Here is a 17,524-nt window from a genome sequence, read left to right as displayed (position 1 = left end):
TCATTAAGATCTCTGGTTAACACACAAGCAGCAAATTAGGTATTTTCTAAAGGGGGGTGGTGGAGATTACCAAACACTATTTTTAATAAGCTACCTCCATATATCATTTTTCCACATTTAATTGGTACATTATAGTTGTGCATATTGATGGGATTTGTTGTTACATATTCATACATGCACACAATGTAAAAATATAATTTAGTCCATATCATTCCCCAACACTCCCCCACCTCCTCCCCACTTCCCACCCCTTGGTCCCTTTCCTCTACTGATCTCCCTTTGATTTTTAGGAGACCCACCCCCCTCTTTGTTTTCCTTTTCCCTCTCTAGCTTCCCCATATGAGAGAAAACACATGACCCTTAGCCTTCTGAGTTTAATTTATTTCACTGAACATGATGGTCTCTAGTTCCATCCTGCAAATACTATAATTTCATTTTTTATAATTAATAAAACTCCATTGTGTATATATACCACATTTTCTTTATCCATATATATTTATATTTGATTTGATAGATAAAACTGAAAATATATAAATGTTTATAGCTTCTCTTTTTAAAAACTTACTTATAATTGGGAAATTCAAATGACATAAAACATCTATATGTAGGGCTGGGGTTGGGGCTCAGCAGTAGAGTGCTCGCCTAGCATGTGCAAGGCCCTGGGTTCAATCCTCAGTACCACATAAAAATGAATAAAATAGAGGTATTGCGTCCAACTACAACTAAAAATAAATATTTTTTAAAAATCTCTATGTAAAGTGCAGATGGAAGGCATTATTAGTATGTATCATGAATTTAAGTATTTGAACGTAGTGATAGCACAAGCAATATCCCTATAAGGGCTTAACATATTCAGCTTCTTAAATTTCTTTCCAAAAGGTGCTGAAAGTGAAAAATATAACTTCATTTGGAGACAAAAGAAATACCTTCCATGAGTTAATATAGAAAAGGTGCTAAAAGAAACTTAAAATTAAATGTCCCTTATTCAAAGGAAACAGTCTTAAGAAAGAGGTCCAAAACAAGTATATAATAAGCATTAAAACAAATTAACACAAAACACAACTTTCTACACAACTTACTTGTTAAAACTAAGTTCATCTCTTAACAACCAAGAAAATTTATTTAGTATTCCAGGACACACATTGTCTGAAGAGCTTTTGACTTTAGTCATAGGCATAGAAACCAGAAGTAAATGGCTGCAGGCAGAATAGAACCAATACTAGGAAAAATTGCTTGCTGAGCTATTATTATCAGGAAAGCCTTTGTTGTTTTAAATACATCTTTATCATGCCACTCAAAAACAAATGTGTGGTACATGTTTAGAGTCTCTAGTTTTATTTAGAGAGGATGGGAAAAGCAGGGAGAAAGCAAGAATGCAGAAATATGTCAATTTTTCCTGCAAATAAGCTCTGGCAAAAATGCCTTGCTCCATCTCTGGCTGGCTTCTCCCATTCCACACCATTCACTCTACCTGCAATTGTGATCTAGAGAAATCCAAAGAAAGCAAAAAAAGAAACTGGGCATTTCCTCTTTCTTTTATAAGACCTTGCCTGCAAAATTTAATATAAGGTCACCCCAACTTAACAAAACTCGCTAATAGATGTGTAACCGATGTGATTCTGCAATCTGTATTTGGGGTAAAATTGGGAGTTCATAACCAACTTGAATCTAATGTATGAAATATGATATGTCAAGAGCTTTTAATGTTTTGAACAACCAATAAAAAAAAACTCGCTAATAAACAAACTTAATGAGGGAGCATCTTATTTACTGATGCAAGTAATGAATCGATCCAATAGGCATTCAGGGATAGCTGCTTCTCTTACTATCCAAAAGAAAAGAAATGAAAGAAAATGTGTTAAATATATTTAACTGATGCCATTTAAAATCCACCTTTTGGGTTAAAGACAACACAATTAATTTATATTAACTTCACTGGTAGATATAATCTTTCAAATAAAGCCATATGCAATTTATAACATTCATAAAACCTGTTCACTATAGTAATTTCTTTGTTATTTATAGAAAAGAATACACTGTATTAGATTACAGAAGCCAGGGTTGTCACAAGGCTTATAGAGTATCATAAGACAATTTGTATTACTAACCCAATATCCTATCATGCTAGAAAATCCATTTCTCCCCTAGCAGTGGAGAGAACTGATAGTTGTGATGTTTTACAGTTTTAAATAAGTGGAGTTATTAACAATCTTATCTACAATATTGAACTAAATATCTTGCCTTCATACCTTTTCTGTGATACGGGGCTCAGTAAAGAAGAACCATCCTTATCATTACTATGGGAACAAGGCTGACTTTGAGGAATTGACAACTGCAGTGTAGATTTAAACAAGATATTTGCTGTCTAAAGTGCAGCTGAAGCACAAGTCTTAGTGCCAAACCTATCAGATTCTGCATGTTCAATAACTGTGACCTAATATTACCTAATATTATACATTACTATGTTAATGTCCATGGCCATGCAATGGCAACAATCCAAAGGTTATCAATTACATTCTTTTAAAAATAATTACATTCTTGAAAGCATCTTCAGGCTACCAAATCCAAAGCCACAACAAGATTCCTTTTTCTAGTATGTTATATATGTGACAGCCATACTTGTGTTTTTGTGAAATAAAAATATGGTAGGAGTTGAGTAGCTCCCACCTCTAGAAAGGTGAAGCTGTGCTTTTTCTTAGAAGTAGGACTATCAAGGATGGCATAGACTTAAATTTAGAGAAGGACTCAACAGCAGCAACAAAGAAAGCGACCATAGATACTATCCTAACATCTCTCTTTCCTTAAATTAGGCATATGATATAGCAAACAGCATTTCTTTAAGATAGTTCATCCTCTAGTAAAGCTTGAAGCAAAGCCTCTCAAAATGTAAAATGATCAGACCTGGATTTCTTAAAACCAGGGTTCCCTATGAAGCCCAGAAAAATTGTAGTCATTGGAAAGCCTGATATTTAACTAATAACACTTAACTCACAGGTTCTGTCAGGAAGGTTGGACAGCATGCTATCATCTATTGATAACCTTCGACAGTCAAAGTTCTGAAATAGTACTATCTCATTCTAATTCCACCTTGCCTCCATCAAGAATAATGAGGAGTTGAATAACCAAAGCTGGTTGTGGGAGCCATTTTAAAATCACACCTTACCATCATGTTTTAGAGTGGGTATAGCTGGGAGACTAGTAGGTACTTAGTTTGAGGACACACCTACAAATTTCCAGTTTTTCCCCAGTTTTCAAAATGTACATAAAGGAACATGAGACTGGAAGAAGAATAAGGAAGTAAAAGAAGAGTGGTCTTTCAGTAACAGCATCTGCTCATCATATAAGTCAAGCTTCAGTGAAATTGGTGGTGAGATACCTTACAATAGATATGTGTTTGGTTAAACAAACATTGGAGGCCCACCCTGCTTCTGTTCAGAACCCTTAGTTTCAATTCTGAGACCATATATGCATTCAAGGATTAATAGAATGCTACTAGGTTTTTAACCTTGACATCACTTTACCTCTTTGAACATCAGTTTTCTCATCTGTAAAATGAGGATAATTATGCAGCCCAGTGGGGTAGATGTAAGATTTTAATTAGTTCATGCATAAAAAGTACTTAGTTGTTTGTTTTATTTTATTCCAAGTAAAATAAAAAATCTCTCAATGCCTGAATCTTAGGGATAAATAGATAATAAGCGTGAATCTGCTTAGATGGCAAGTAATCATCACACTCATTTGCTTCCCAGTTGGAGTTGAGAGTGAATTTCCATGACTGTTTAATTTGTAGTTGATTGCAAAGGGTTAGGCTTCCCTCCTCACATTAAATGCAAGAATGTAAAAAAGCTCAATGACTATTATTCTTTTTAGCTGCTATCATTCTTTTTTGGGGGAGGGTACTAGGGATTGAACTCAGGGGCACTTGACTACTGAACCACATCCAGAGCTCCATTTTTGTATTTTATTTAGAGGCAGAGTCTCACTGAGTTGCTTAGGGCCTCACTTTTGCTGAGGCTTTGAACTCGCAATCCTCCCATCTCAGGCTCCCTGAGCCACTGGAATGACAGGTGTGCACCACTGTACTTGGCGCTATTATTCTTTTTTTTTAGAGAGCGAGAGAGTGAGAGAGAGAGATATAATTTTAACATTTATTTTTTAGTTTTCGGCAGACACAACATCTCTGTTTGGTGGTGCTGAGGATCGAACACGGGCCGCACACATGCCAGGCGAGCGCACTACCGCTTGAGCCACATCCCCAGCCCGTGCTATTATTCTTACTATTGTTATTTCTTACTAACTTAAGGAAACTCCACAGTAAGCAGGAAAGATAAAATGGGGAAGCAAAAGGTATTCTCCTTTCTGATGGTGCCCTAGTAAAGCCAACACTGTTAAGCACTTTGCATACATTTTTTATGCCTATTGAGGATTAAATCCAGGGCCTCATGCATGCTAGGCAAGTGTTCTACCACTGAGATATAGCCCAAACTGCCACTTTTTATTATTTTTTAATACTTTATTCCTCCCTTAATCTCTGCACCCACAACTTTTCTAAAAGCTACTGTTTTTTTTTTTGTTGTTGTTGTTGTTGTTTTGCATTTGTTACTGCCAGATTCTCCCATGCATTGCAAACAACATGACTATCATAGTTTGCCATGATTCCTAATTTCATGCTTGGGCATAATGATGCCCAAGTTTTGGTATGCATATACCACAAGTTTCCTTAATTCCCAGGACACTCCCTAAGCACTGTAGCCTCCAGACCCACAGTGACTGCCTGCAGTGGAGTCAGGGGGAGATGTGTCTGCTGATAAGTGATGTGGTTACTGGCATGGGAATCCTGCCATTAGAATGAGTAAATAACCCCTGCCCTTGTGCTGCAAATTCCAAGAAGTGAGCTGCAATGTCAGATGGGAAACTTAATTTCTCAAGGCATATTTCCAGACTCTAGTCATTCCATGTTTGCTTCAATGAGAAAGAATAACAGTGGCAACAGCTGCTGTTTCTTAGGTGGATATGAACAGCTCAAGTTTAAACAAACTCTTGTATAAACAGTAGGAAAATGCACTAGACTTCGGGAGCTAGACTTCCTGAGTCAGAGCCAAGCACAAAGGAAATGATCAAGTGCTCAAACAAACATCTAGCTAACACTTTGAACTGGAGGAAGAACCAGTTCAAAGACTAAAGAAGTAATCTCCAACTATTGAGTTCCTTGGGATCTTAGAGATGGCTCCTAAATGATTCAGGAGTTGACTGGGGCTGGGGTAGTGTGTGTGTGTGTGTGTGTGTGTGTGTGTGTGTGTGTGTGGTGTATGCATGTAACCATATCTGTTGCAAGCACCCCTAACCCCAGGGCTCTGCAAATATATTAGGAAGGGGAATGGAGGTACAACTTATGAGAGCCATAGTGGGCAACAGGGAAGAGGACCAAGGTGAGACGTGATTTCCCACAGTGCTTCCAGGAGTCCTTAGCAACTTTTTTAAATGAAAAAAGGAAAAGAGCCTAATTTTTATGATTGCTTTGAGACAAATACCAACAAACATACAAACAAAATATTTTCTTAAATAAAATGCTCCCCCATTGGTCACCTGGATAAAAACTCAGACTTACCTTGACATACTGAACAAGACGCTCATTGATGTTCACCTTGTAAGTCTGTAGGCCCAGCTCCTTAGACAAACGTAAGATTCTGTTCTGGGTTGGTCCCACATAGGCTCCACCAACGTCTACCCAATTAACATGCTCATTCTGCAGAAAGAAAAAGTGGTCAGAAGGCTTTAGTTAAGACTTGGAAATAAGTCTTTATGTCTCATAAAAAATAACTCCATTTATTTTGCAAAATTAACTGTGCTTTACATCTCCCCTTATAAAGTACAACTGAGAATGGCAATCATTTTTCTTCCTCTCAAGAATTGGGGCATAACATTGTCTGACACTTCACTAAGCACCTTCATTTGCAGAGCTGTTGGTGTGGCTGATCAGCAATATAACACATAAGGAATAAAGAACTCTGTAGTAAATCCTACCAGTCTAGATCCTCTGCAACACATTCAAGTTATTATGTATGCTTTTCTCTGGAGTTATTGCTGGAGGAGCCACCCAGAGACTTATTAGAGCTAATTCCCTTATTTCTATCAGGAAAAAAAATCTTAAATCAGCTTACATTGATGAGCTCTTGATATTTGAAAACACTTCCAGAGAAGAATGCATCATGGGAAATGAATATTAAAAACCATAAAAATATTCATATATCTACTAAATTATTTATAAATATGCAAGCTCTCAAACTGAAATTGTTTTCCTTCCCCCTCCCTCCTAACTGCATTTCTCTACTTTCTTTTACTTATTAACATATTTCCCGATGATTTGATCAATGAATTAAATCTTGGTGAACTATAATTCCTCCATGTTTTTTTTAAAAATATTTTTTAGAGATGGACACAATACCTTTATTTTATTTATTTATTTTTATGTTGTGCTAAGGATCCAACCCAGTGCCTCACACATGCAAGTAAGTGCTCTACCCCTGAGCCACAACCCCAGTCTTCTCCATGTTTTTGTAATAACCTCTTATGGCTCTATTCAATTTCTATTTTGTTGTTTATACCAGTTCTTATGTGTGAATGCTGCCTTTTTTTCTTGCTTACCTGATTACATTTTTATTGTGTAGCGCTCCATATACTTGAAAAACATGCAGAAATAATTTGAATCCTTGGAGATATCTTTCTCAGAGAGAATTTATGTTTGTTTCTACCCAGTGTCTGAGATACTAACCATAATAAAAAATAACTTTATTCCTCTTCAGTGCTGAAGTGATTTTTAAAAAGCTGGGATGACAGAATGATCAGATTTGGGAGCTTTATAAATTGAGTTTGAGGGGCTGGTGTTGCGGCTCAGTGGTAGAGCACTTGCCTGGCACATGTGAGGCACTGGGTTCAATTCTCAAGTACCACATAAAAATAAACAAAATAAAGATATTGTGTTCATGTATAAATAAAAAAAAATACATTTAAAAATATTGAGTTTGGGACCCCTCATAGACCAAAGTCAGGCAGTCATCAAACTAAGCAAGTGATCAAGCTCACAGGAACTGATCAGGAAGTTCACATGGCTTAGGTAAAGTGTCTGGCAAGACAAGAGCAGCAAACATTAAGTCCAGCCTTGGAACTTCTTACATGTTTTCTATAAGGACTGGAATCAGTCCTCAAGGCAGGTTGGATGGGAAGGCAGCCCAGCTGGAGTGGGGATGGTAAGAGCAGAGAAGAGGGCAGGGTCTGCCCTTTTTGGGGGTACTTATCCTAGGCTACACAGTATCAGCTGTTAGGAACCCCAAAGAACCTTGAAATGAAGAGGTTATATACTCAAACATCTATGTGGGCCAGACAGGTGTAAGGTCCAATAATGAGTGGAGACAGTGACTAACTGGAAGGAACATGAACAGAGGGACAGTTGCTACTCAGCTCCATGTGGGAAATGTGATTCATTGTTGCCAGATCTTCTGGTTTTCCAGAGAAGTCAGAAATCTCTTCAGATGAAAGTTTCTGATCTTTAATGCTGTTAATTAATTTTTAAAAATCTTCAGAAACATCTATTGGCCCAACGAAAACATGTTTGTGGCTGATTTGGCCTGTGTGGGGAATCCTTTAGCTATTGCTGTTGTCTAGTACTTGAAAAGGCCAAGTGACTTAGGTGGACATTCCCTGTGAGTATTTTGATGCCCATGAGGGTGACATTTATCTTCTATAGAAACAATTACTCAGAAATTACTTTGGATTTAAAACTCAATTTTTAAAATTTACTCAATTTTTCAAAGTTACAAACACTAAATCCTAGTTCTTTTCTAAGTTTTTAAGTTTAGCTTTCAAATCATATTTTATTTAATGTTTGATCAAAGGCAAATTCCTATAAACACTTAAATGGTACTTTAAGTTTTCATTTATTTGACCAAAACAAACATTCCCAAACACTTGAATATTTCTATCTCCAATAAATTGTTATTTATAAACAATTTTGTTATTTATAACAAAATTGTTATTTATAAACAAAATTTTGTTATAAACAAAATTGTTATTTATAAACAATAAAAAAAAAGAAAAAGCTGGGCTGAAATGCACATGTGGCCTAGTACTCTTGCAGTTCACCATTAGTCCTAAGATTAGTCCAACCCAAAGCAAGGAGTTGACCAAAACCTTCCCCATATACACACATACTTCGTTGGGCTCTGGAATTGACATTATATTATCCTAGCTTCAAAAAACTATCAAAAGAACTGCTCAGTCTCCCAGCAATATTTTCAGTAGCCAACAACTCTCCCTAATACCCAGGAAAAGGTAGGTCAATCCTTTTTGGATACTGGCCCCATAATTCTTCACTACATTCTTAGCTCTTTGGCTCTCTAATGCTCTGAAGATATATGAGTGTGTATACATGCACACATATGTGCGTGGTGAAATCTGTCTAGTCTCATTGTGCTTTGGTATAATTTACCCAATCTGTTATTTCCAGAAAAAGAGTACTGCTGGCAGAAGGAAGAGCCAGTGCGAAGATTGTAAGGCAAAAGCATACCTGGTATGTTTAAGAAATACCAAGAGGGCCAATGTAGCTAGAATAGAGTAAGCAAGGAAAAGAGAACTGGAGATAAGGTTAGAGAGTTTATTGGGAAACAGGCCAGGACATTGTATGCACACTGGTTTTTGCTCTAAGTGACAGGAGAGCCTTTGGAAGGTTTTGAGGAGAAAAATGCTAATGTCTGATTTAGATTTTAAAGACTTGCTGCTGCACTAAGAATTGATTATTGGGAGCAAGAGTGACAACAGGGAAATCAGTTAGAAGGCTACTGCAGTCATCTACCCTAAAGATGATGGTAGCTCCCGCAAGGAGGTAGCAATGAAAGTCTGGGGGGGAAGTATTGAATTCTCAATATGTTTTTAAAACAATGCCAAAATATTTTCCTGGAAAAATACAGTAGGTCTGGCAGTGTTAAGCATTACCCCAAGTATTTTCAGAGTTGCCATCTTATTTGGGGAAAGATGCTGGAATAACAGTCTCAGTGAGAAACATAAGAAGTTTAGTTTGGGATGGTTGAATTTGAGATGCCAATTCAATATCTAGGAGGATCTACAATTGTCTAACTTCCCTGTCAGATCTGTACAGTGTATTTTATTCAACATTTTTCTTATTTCAATAGGGGGAGTTATTCAGGGTTACCTTGCTGCCACAATAGCAGAAATAAAATGTTTCTTTTATCTGTCCATCCTAATCCTTATGTTCTCTTTTACTAACCATGAGTACTGTCCTCCAAACTTCTCTAGACTCCAATTTCCATTTTAAGATTGGAGAACAAGTACTCCAGTAAATTTCTAGGATTTAACAAAGACAGCAAGAGGACCCTTGAGAGTTTTCAAATGTCTTTAGAACACTGACAATCTCTTTAAAGTGAATAATCCTAAGTGAAGTAGTAAAAAGAGTGAGGCATTTTACAGAATGCTTTTTACAAAGCAAAAACATTTGGGCTGGGGATGTGGCTCAAGCGGTAGCGCGCTCCCCTGGCATGTGTGTGGCCCGGGTTCGATCCTCAGCACCACATACAAACAAAGATGTTGTGTCCGCCGAAAAAACTAAAAAATAAATATTGAAATTCTCATTCTCATTCTCTCTCTCTCTCTCTCTCTCTCTCTCTCTCTCTCTCTCTTTAAAAAAAAAGCAAAAACATTCTATACATGATACTCTGGATTCAGCATGAAGACACTAGAAATGAAATATGGTTTTCTGCTATGTTGCACCTTAGTCTTTAGGGTCCTTATTTAGATCTTATTACTCAGCCTTTAAGGAGGCCACTGAGATGCAACTGTATTAGCAATCAAAGACACCAACCTTTTTGGTGGCCCTGCGGGCATTTCAACTTTATTAATTTGACTCTGAAAAATCATGGAGGGATCATATTTAAAAAAATTGGGATGTTCTGAACTAGTTGAAAATCCATCCAAATAGTTGTCAGGTGAAAATACCATCTTTGACATTTCAGTACTTAAAGATGTAAAGTAGTTTTTATGACATCTTCTGCCAAAATTATCCTAATTGATAATGCTACTAGAAACAATTTTAACAATATTTGATTCAGTTTCTTATTAAATACCATTTTGTCCTTTTTAAAAGCCTTCTGTTTCTTCCATATGAAATATTAATGCTAAGTGGTAACGTCAGGCATTTCTGAGATTCCTTTCTCATATACCTAAGAGGTACATGATATCATGAATATGCAGTAATAGTTCTGTCTGGTGCTGACATATATAAATGATGCAGCACGGCCAAGCAGCTTAGGCCAATAACATAGATTGGGATAAGCATGTTGTATTTCTCATTTCCCTTATGCAAAGAAACTTGTTCTTAACTGAAAATCTGCAACATGACTGATGCTCCTATTTAATAAGCAAGAGGTTTCAGAGATAAGAAAAGCAAGGATAAGGCACAACTTAATAACTACCTACAAAATGAAGGAATATTTTTCAGAAAAATGACAGAAGAATCATATCTACCAAGAACGTAAGACAGAATATGCAACCATTTTTTTTTACATTACCATACACTGTTTAGAATCTGAAGATGAAGGGAGCTTCCTGGAGGACATTCAGATTGTATCATATCACTCAGATGAGAAAACTGGGATGTGAAGTGCTAACAGGACTTACCCAAGACACCATGTCAGGCCAGTACAGTGGATAGAATCCCAGTTTCCTCACTCCCAGACCCATGGCAGACTGCATCCAAAGGAGTACTCAGAAATTCTCCAAATAAACTTAATCTGGATTAACATTAAATGAAAGCAAGCAAGTGTGTATATACCAGAGAGCCGTGCTTCTTGTAGTCTCTCCTAGTGAGCTTGTCAAAATGCAGATTCAGATTCAGCAGGTCTGGAACATGGCCTAAAATTCTGCATTTTTATCAAGTTCCCAGATGATTTCAAGGCTGCAGGTCCACAGACCCCACTTGGAAAAAGCAAGACTGTGAAACACTATTAGAACTAATCAAGTAGGAAAAGACCTCAGATGTATCTTCACATATCTAGCAAATATCATATGAATGTGTGTGCATGTGCATATGTATGTTTGGGGTGTAGAGTCACTTCCAGTCCAGAAAAACTATAACCCTAGCCAAGACACTACATACTTGATGATCTCATCTATAGTTTCAAAATTATGACACTGTATTGAAGTTATTTGTTCATACTTGCTGTCTTCACTAGAATGTGAGATAACATACCCAAATGATAGAAAGGGCATGGCATGGTGTGACTGAAAGAGTTCAGAGTTCAAATGTCATCAGTTGGCAATTGCAATACTTTCTCTTGCCTGATTACACTCTGCAGTCTGGAAATGTTAGATATCAGTCTTTCTTACAGCTGAAGGGAGCCAGGTGACCTAACTCTGCCCAATGAAACTGAAGCAAATGTCTACCTGAGTCTTCCAGTAAAGATCACTCTCTTTCCTACCTTGAATGAGGACTTGATGCTTAGATGTCAGCATCTACCTTGTTACCAGAAGGCAATATAAATCAACATGCAAAGAATGACAGAGCAGAAGGACAGCAATAGATTAAAGCCTTGAAGATAAAGCTGAACCCCTATCCCAACTAGGACTATGTACCACCAGACTTCTGTGAAATTATTGAATATTTGCTTGGCTTAATTCACTGCTATTATCATTGCCTAGGCCATTCTATTATCTAACTGAAACATCTTCTAGTTAGATATATGCATTCTCTATTTCCAGTCAATTCAACAAGTCTGTATTTTTTCCCTTTTTGCCAATCCTCACTTAAGTCTTTTTTTTTTCTCACTTAAGTCTTTACAGTTCTTATTTATTTGTTCTAGCAAAGGGTCTCATTAATGACTTTCTAATTGCCAAATTCAAGGGCCTCTTTACTGCCTTCATTCTTTACCATCTGAGTCTGTTGAGCATCCTTTTCTCTTTCCTCCACTGACTGGCATAGCACTGCTCTAACCTCCTCTGCTTCTCTCTGGTTCCTTCTGTATCTGCCCACCCGCCCCCCTTTAACCTACAAGCTCACCAAACATCCATCTTTGGCCCTATTTCTTCCCACCCTGCATACCCCTCTGTGTACTTTCATCAGCTCCCACAGATTTAGTCACATGCAAACACACTAGTAGTAACTATTTTAGTAAATGATATAAGTGTACACTTTTCCAGAATGGTGTAAAAAGGACAGTGGTTTAGCAAGAACTGTGGTTCCTTCTCATATAATCCAGACCTGTCTTGAACAAAAAAGCCAAGGGAAAAGTTGCACAAAAATACATACATTTGCTCCTGCTTACTGTGACCATCAGCTGAGTACTGCTGGATAAATAAACAAGGAACCTACAGTATGTGTGCATTTGGGGTGTATAGTCACTTCCAGTCCAGCAAAACCATAACCCTACTGAGATAATTCATACTTGATGATTTCAGTCTCTAGTTTTGAAATTATGGCACTATATTTAAGTTATTTGTTCATACTTGTTGTCTTTACTAGAATGTGAGCAACTGGAGGTCAGAGGTTGTCATTGTTCAGTGAGTGCTTGTTGATGAGAATGACCCTTTACTTCATGAAGTAAATTAGAGCTATGGAGGACAAATGGCTTAAATGCATGAATTCTTAATATTTCTTCCAGTTCTGTGACTTCCAAAGGCTCCAATTCTATTTTTAGGGGGTTACCAGAGATCAAACTCAGGGGCATGCAACTACTGAGCCCCATCCCCAGCCCTATTTTGTATTTTATTTAGAGACAGGGTCTCACTGAGTTGCTTAGCACCTTGCTTTTGGTGAGGCTGGCTTTGAATTCACAATCCTCCTGCCTCAGCCTCCCAAACTGCTGGGATTACAGGCATGAGCCACCATGCCCAGATCACTTACAGTTTTGAGTGAGATAAATCATATGCAAGTATTAAAATCACTTACCCTCACAGTGTATGTTCTTCCTCCAACTCTGTCCCGAGCTTCTAAAACCAAAACATTAACTTCATGTTCAGATAAGAGTTTGGCAGCAGCCAATCCTAAAGGGAAAATAAAAGAGAACTATTAACATCTAAATGCTAGACATACAAGATTTAACCAGGTCTACCCATAAAATGAGTGCAGGGCATTGCACATACTCCATTGATTTTGATGTTTTTTCTAAGAAATTCTGTCCACACTGATTAACTGAATTTTATTACACAGTTGCTGAATTTTACTAAGTTATTTATTTTATTATCTAACATAAGGGATTCAAAAATCTCCTAATTCAATCATCTTGGTTTACAAAAATGTAATAATTTTGATAATATGTATCTTGTTTTCTGGTAAAAATCAAATTATGTTTAGGGAATTTTCTAAGTCCCATGTCCAGAAATTCTGAACATATAAACAGAAGTGTATATTTTCCTGAAGATTCTCCCTGGTTACCCCAGCTCTCAGTATATCTATGGCTTAACTTAAAATCCCATATGATTATCTCTTCTGGTTTATATCAGGATGACATTCTTCCTAGATCTAGTTTCCCTCACTAGATTCTAAGTTACCAAAAGACAGGAATCATGCTTCATACTTCATTAAATGGATTCAAACAAAGCTGAGAACAGGTTTTAATCTGTAAATAAAAGCTTTTAATAAAGATATAATATTTTTGAACTAACATAGTAACATCATAAATGTTGAGCACAATGTAGTAGATTAACATTATATTAAGAGAGCCTGATACCACAAGTTTGGTGGCACCCACCTGTAATCCCAGCTATCTGGAAGACTGAGGCAGGAGGATCACAAGTTTGAGACCAGCCTGGGCAAATAAGTGACACCCTGTGTCAAAATTTTTTAAAAAGAACTGGGGATGTAGCTCAATGGTAGAGTGTGTGCCTAGCATGCTAAGCCTCTGAGTTCAATCCTCAGTGCCATAACTAACATAAATAAGTAAATAAATAAATTATTAATTGATTACTGATGTTGACCTTGATCTGATCACTTAGCTAAGGGACTGCTGTCAGGCCTCTGCCAAAAGTTACTCTTTCACTCCCATTTCCCTACTGTACTTTTTGGAAAGATGGTTATGCATACACTTTATCTAAGGCATGAGCAGTTATGTTCTACATCTTTACAGCTGTCATTAAGAAGGATTTTGGGCATGGAGATAAAAAAATGCAGATGTAAAGAAGATGAGATTAAGTAAAAATATAGTCCTAAGTATGAGTAGGAATTTTTGGTATCATATCTGTATACATTCAATAAAAAATATTTCCTCATCCCATCCAATGAGAAGGGCTAGAAAAAATAACCTACCCAGTAGCAATGAGCATTCCAAACACCCAGCTTTTGATTTCTAAAATTTCACTTATCACTATGGTGACCTATTATATATCTGAGGCAGGAAATGTACAAGATGAGCCTTTAACATTAAATTATACTAGAAAGCAAGAACACTATCAGAGTACTAGAATTATGTCAAAAAGATTCAAGAGCCTGCCTGTATAAACTTCCACTGTCCAAAGATGGAACAATTTGAATATCAAATAAAAATAACTACAGCAACTTAAATCCATGAGTTTACAACAATACCAAACAAAAACTCTCATTGTCTACCTTTGGAGAATTATAAGAAACTAATAACATTTTGAAAAATTATATACAAAAGATTCTAGCATTTATTAGCAGGACCTGTAGTAGTTGTGCCCATGGAAGCATCTTATCTCCACAGTAGCCTGCAGATCCATGCTAAATGTCTTCCCTTGTTGCCTGTTACACCCATCCCTCAGAGTATTTTTGATTATTCCTGTATTCCAGATAATAAAAACAAGTGGCTGATATGACCATAACCAAACTCAAAAAGCAAAGGATCTGATTCTTCATACCCTACACGTAGCCTTAATAAAACCTAATCTAGCATGTTAACTCCAAATGAGCTTGGTAAATGCCTTTCGGTGCCAGCAATAAACAATCACTACTCAGAAGACTAACTCCTTTTTATACTTATTTTGTATATCATTATGCATTCCACCCTCTCCTTTTCACTATAAAATTCAAAGATCACCTGTAGAAAAAAATATCCCAACTGGATTAGTTTAGGGACTTTTGCCATAATCTTTCAAAATGTTTATTTAGGATATTTTGGTAAACAGAATCAAATTGTTGGGAAAGGCTCTTAAGTTTGAAGACAAGTCATCAAATAAAATGTGACTACTATAAAAATAGATTTTATAACCAATGTTTAATTTTTCACATTTATTATTAAACGAGAAAAAAATCCCACCTTGAATCTCATTTTGTTTCTAAGTAAGACAGATTGCTAAAGCAAAACTAAAAGCAATGTGTATTGTAGCTTTTCCTTTCTCTCATTTTTCTATCAATTAATGTCCACATAGAATACAGAGTAAGAAACCTACACCTCCTCAAGGTTAACCTGGGTGGGGGTGGGTAGAAGGCACCTGTTTTGCAGCATTTGGGATTCCATGGTATGTGTATGTGTGTGGATTTCAGACCATGAGTGTGGATTTCAGACCATAAGTGTGATTTCACACTACAACATGATTGTCTATTAAATCAGCAAGTATTTATGACATTCACTATGTTGTAGGAGCCGAGGGGCCAACTTGGAAAGCAGTTCATAGTCAAAAGTGTGTCAAAAGCCTATAATTCTCCCACCTGTGTTTTTGAGGGAAGAGGTCTAAGTGGACATATTAAAATCTATGGAGCCCTCTCTCAAATCATGGCAAACAGAGGTAATTAGGAGTAAAGGTCCCAGGACCCACAAGTGTCCTGTGGTTTTCTTTGAGTGTACAGAGCCCAGAGAAACCACAGTCATAAATGGATGAGAGAGAGAGAGAGAGAGAGAGAGAGAGAGAGAGAGAGAGAGAGAGAGACACTACATTTACAGTTTGTTAAAGTCTTATGGTGTGAATAGGTGATCTGACTTACTTTCAAATGCAAAAACTTGAAAACTATGGGTCATGGCATAGGCAAAACTTTAATCATATTGCACTATTATATTTTTATCTATTTATTTATCTTTGTGTTACTGGGAATAAACCCAGGGGTGCTCTACCACAGTGCTACATCCTCAGTCCTTTTTATTTTGAGACAGGGTTTTGCTAAGTTGCAGAGGCTAGCCTCAAACTTGATGATCCTCCTGCTTCAGCCTCCTGAGTGGCTGGGATTATAGGCATGCACTACCATGCCTGGCTTGTTGCAGTATTTTAAATAGGGCTGATGAATTTAAAATGATACAATTCTTCTCCTGATGTCACTCTCTTCAATCATTTGGGTTTTACAGAAACCAAAATATTGAAGAATTTCTTAGAGAGGGTTTTTCTTTTTTAAGGAAGTCTGCTAAAAGTACACCTTATTAAGAGTTCAGGCAATGATAGCCCTGGTTATTAGATCAGAAGAGCCTGGGTGAGAGGTTGCTTGCAGCCAGCAGAGGTGTTGTCATGGCAACCTCAAACCAAGCTCCCGCTTCTTAAAGCCACTGTTCATGGAAACTGCTTCCATAGATTCTACAGTGCTTCCAACATCCTGGAATGGCTATTGTTCCCTGATAAATGATATAGGAAGTGATTTTACCTATATAGCACACCTTGGGATTTAATATCTGTGGTGATTCCTTCAGGAAAATTACACTTTTCTCCCTGGGCTATAAATCTCAGGCATCCTTTTAGGATGGAACCTAGCTTCCACACATATCCCTGCCTTCTCTACCTTGCAAGTTTCCTCTGTTTTTTTTTCTTATTTCTTTAAGCAAATTCATATTGCCAGAGGAAAAGATGAAATTTCTCCATTGACTCATGCCACTCTTTCCAGTTCCTGTATGCTTTCTGATTTTCTTCTATAACACATGATCTGCTGTCTCCATTTCCTCCATACAACAAATCATGAAATATGAAAAATGCTCATGAAAAATGCTCAGTGGCCCCACTATCATTATAGACAAACAATATAGTCACCTGTCATACTCTGTTTCAACTACCTATATTTTTCTCCTTAGAACACATCATTACCTGGCACCATGCACATGTGCACACACACACACTTTCTATAATTATTTAATTAAGCCACTGTGAAAATAAGGTCTTTACTTGTTGTGCTTACTGCTATATTTCCAGAGCCTGGCACACAGTGGACCATCAGGAAACAAAATAAATTATTTTGTTGAAATAATTTATTAATGAATGGGACCTTCTTCAGAGATTGCAATTCAAAAACCCTCACAAATTCAATGGTATGCGTTCCTACTGAAGGGCATTCACAGCTAAAAAAATAATAAAACAAAAATCCTATAATAAATTAGTGAAATAAAACATGCCTGGTGCAGGTTCCTATTTGATTCTCTTAATATTTTCAGTATCTTTGAGGGATTGTTTCCAAGATGCTCATGGATACCAAAATATATGGATACTCAAGTCCCCTATATAAAATGATATTCAATTGCATATAACCTATGCACATCTTCCATATACTTTAAATCATCTCTAGATTACTTGTAACACTAATTACAATGCCATG

At 36.9% G+C, this 17,524-nt stretch overlaps 1 protein-coding gene across 1 annotated transcript in view; it reads right to left on the bottom strand.

Annotated features, from left to right (window-relative positions):
- Positions 1-17,524, bottom strand: part of Maoa (monoamine oxidase A) — a 69,704-nt gene that overhangs the window by 39,797 nt on the left and 12,383 nt on the right. The window contains exons 2-3 of the mRNA XM_027927355.2: positions 12,953-13,047; positions 5,609-5,746 (exon numbers count right to left, since the gene is read on the bottom strand). Coding sequence (XP_027783156.1) covers positions 5,609-5,746; positions 12,953-13,047 — 233 coding nt within the window. The remainder of the gene's footprint in view (positions 1-5,608; positions 5,747-12,952; positions 13,048-17,524) is intronic.

Source organism: Marmota flaviventris, chromosome X (genome assembly GCF_047511675.1).
Source record: "Marmota flaviventris isolate mMarFla1 chromosome X, mMarFla1.hap1, whole genome shotgun sequence".
NCBI lineage: Eukaryota > Metazoa > Chordata > Mammalia > Rodentia > Sciuridae > Marmota > Marmota flaviventris.
This window is presented reverse-complemented; position numbering and strand designations above follow the sequence as displayed.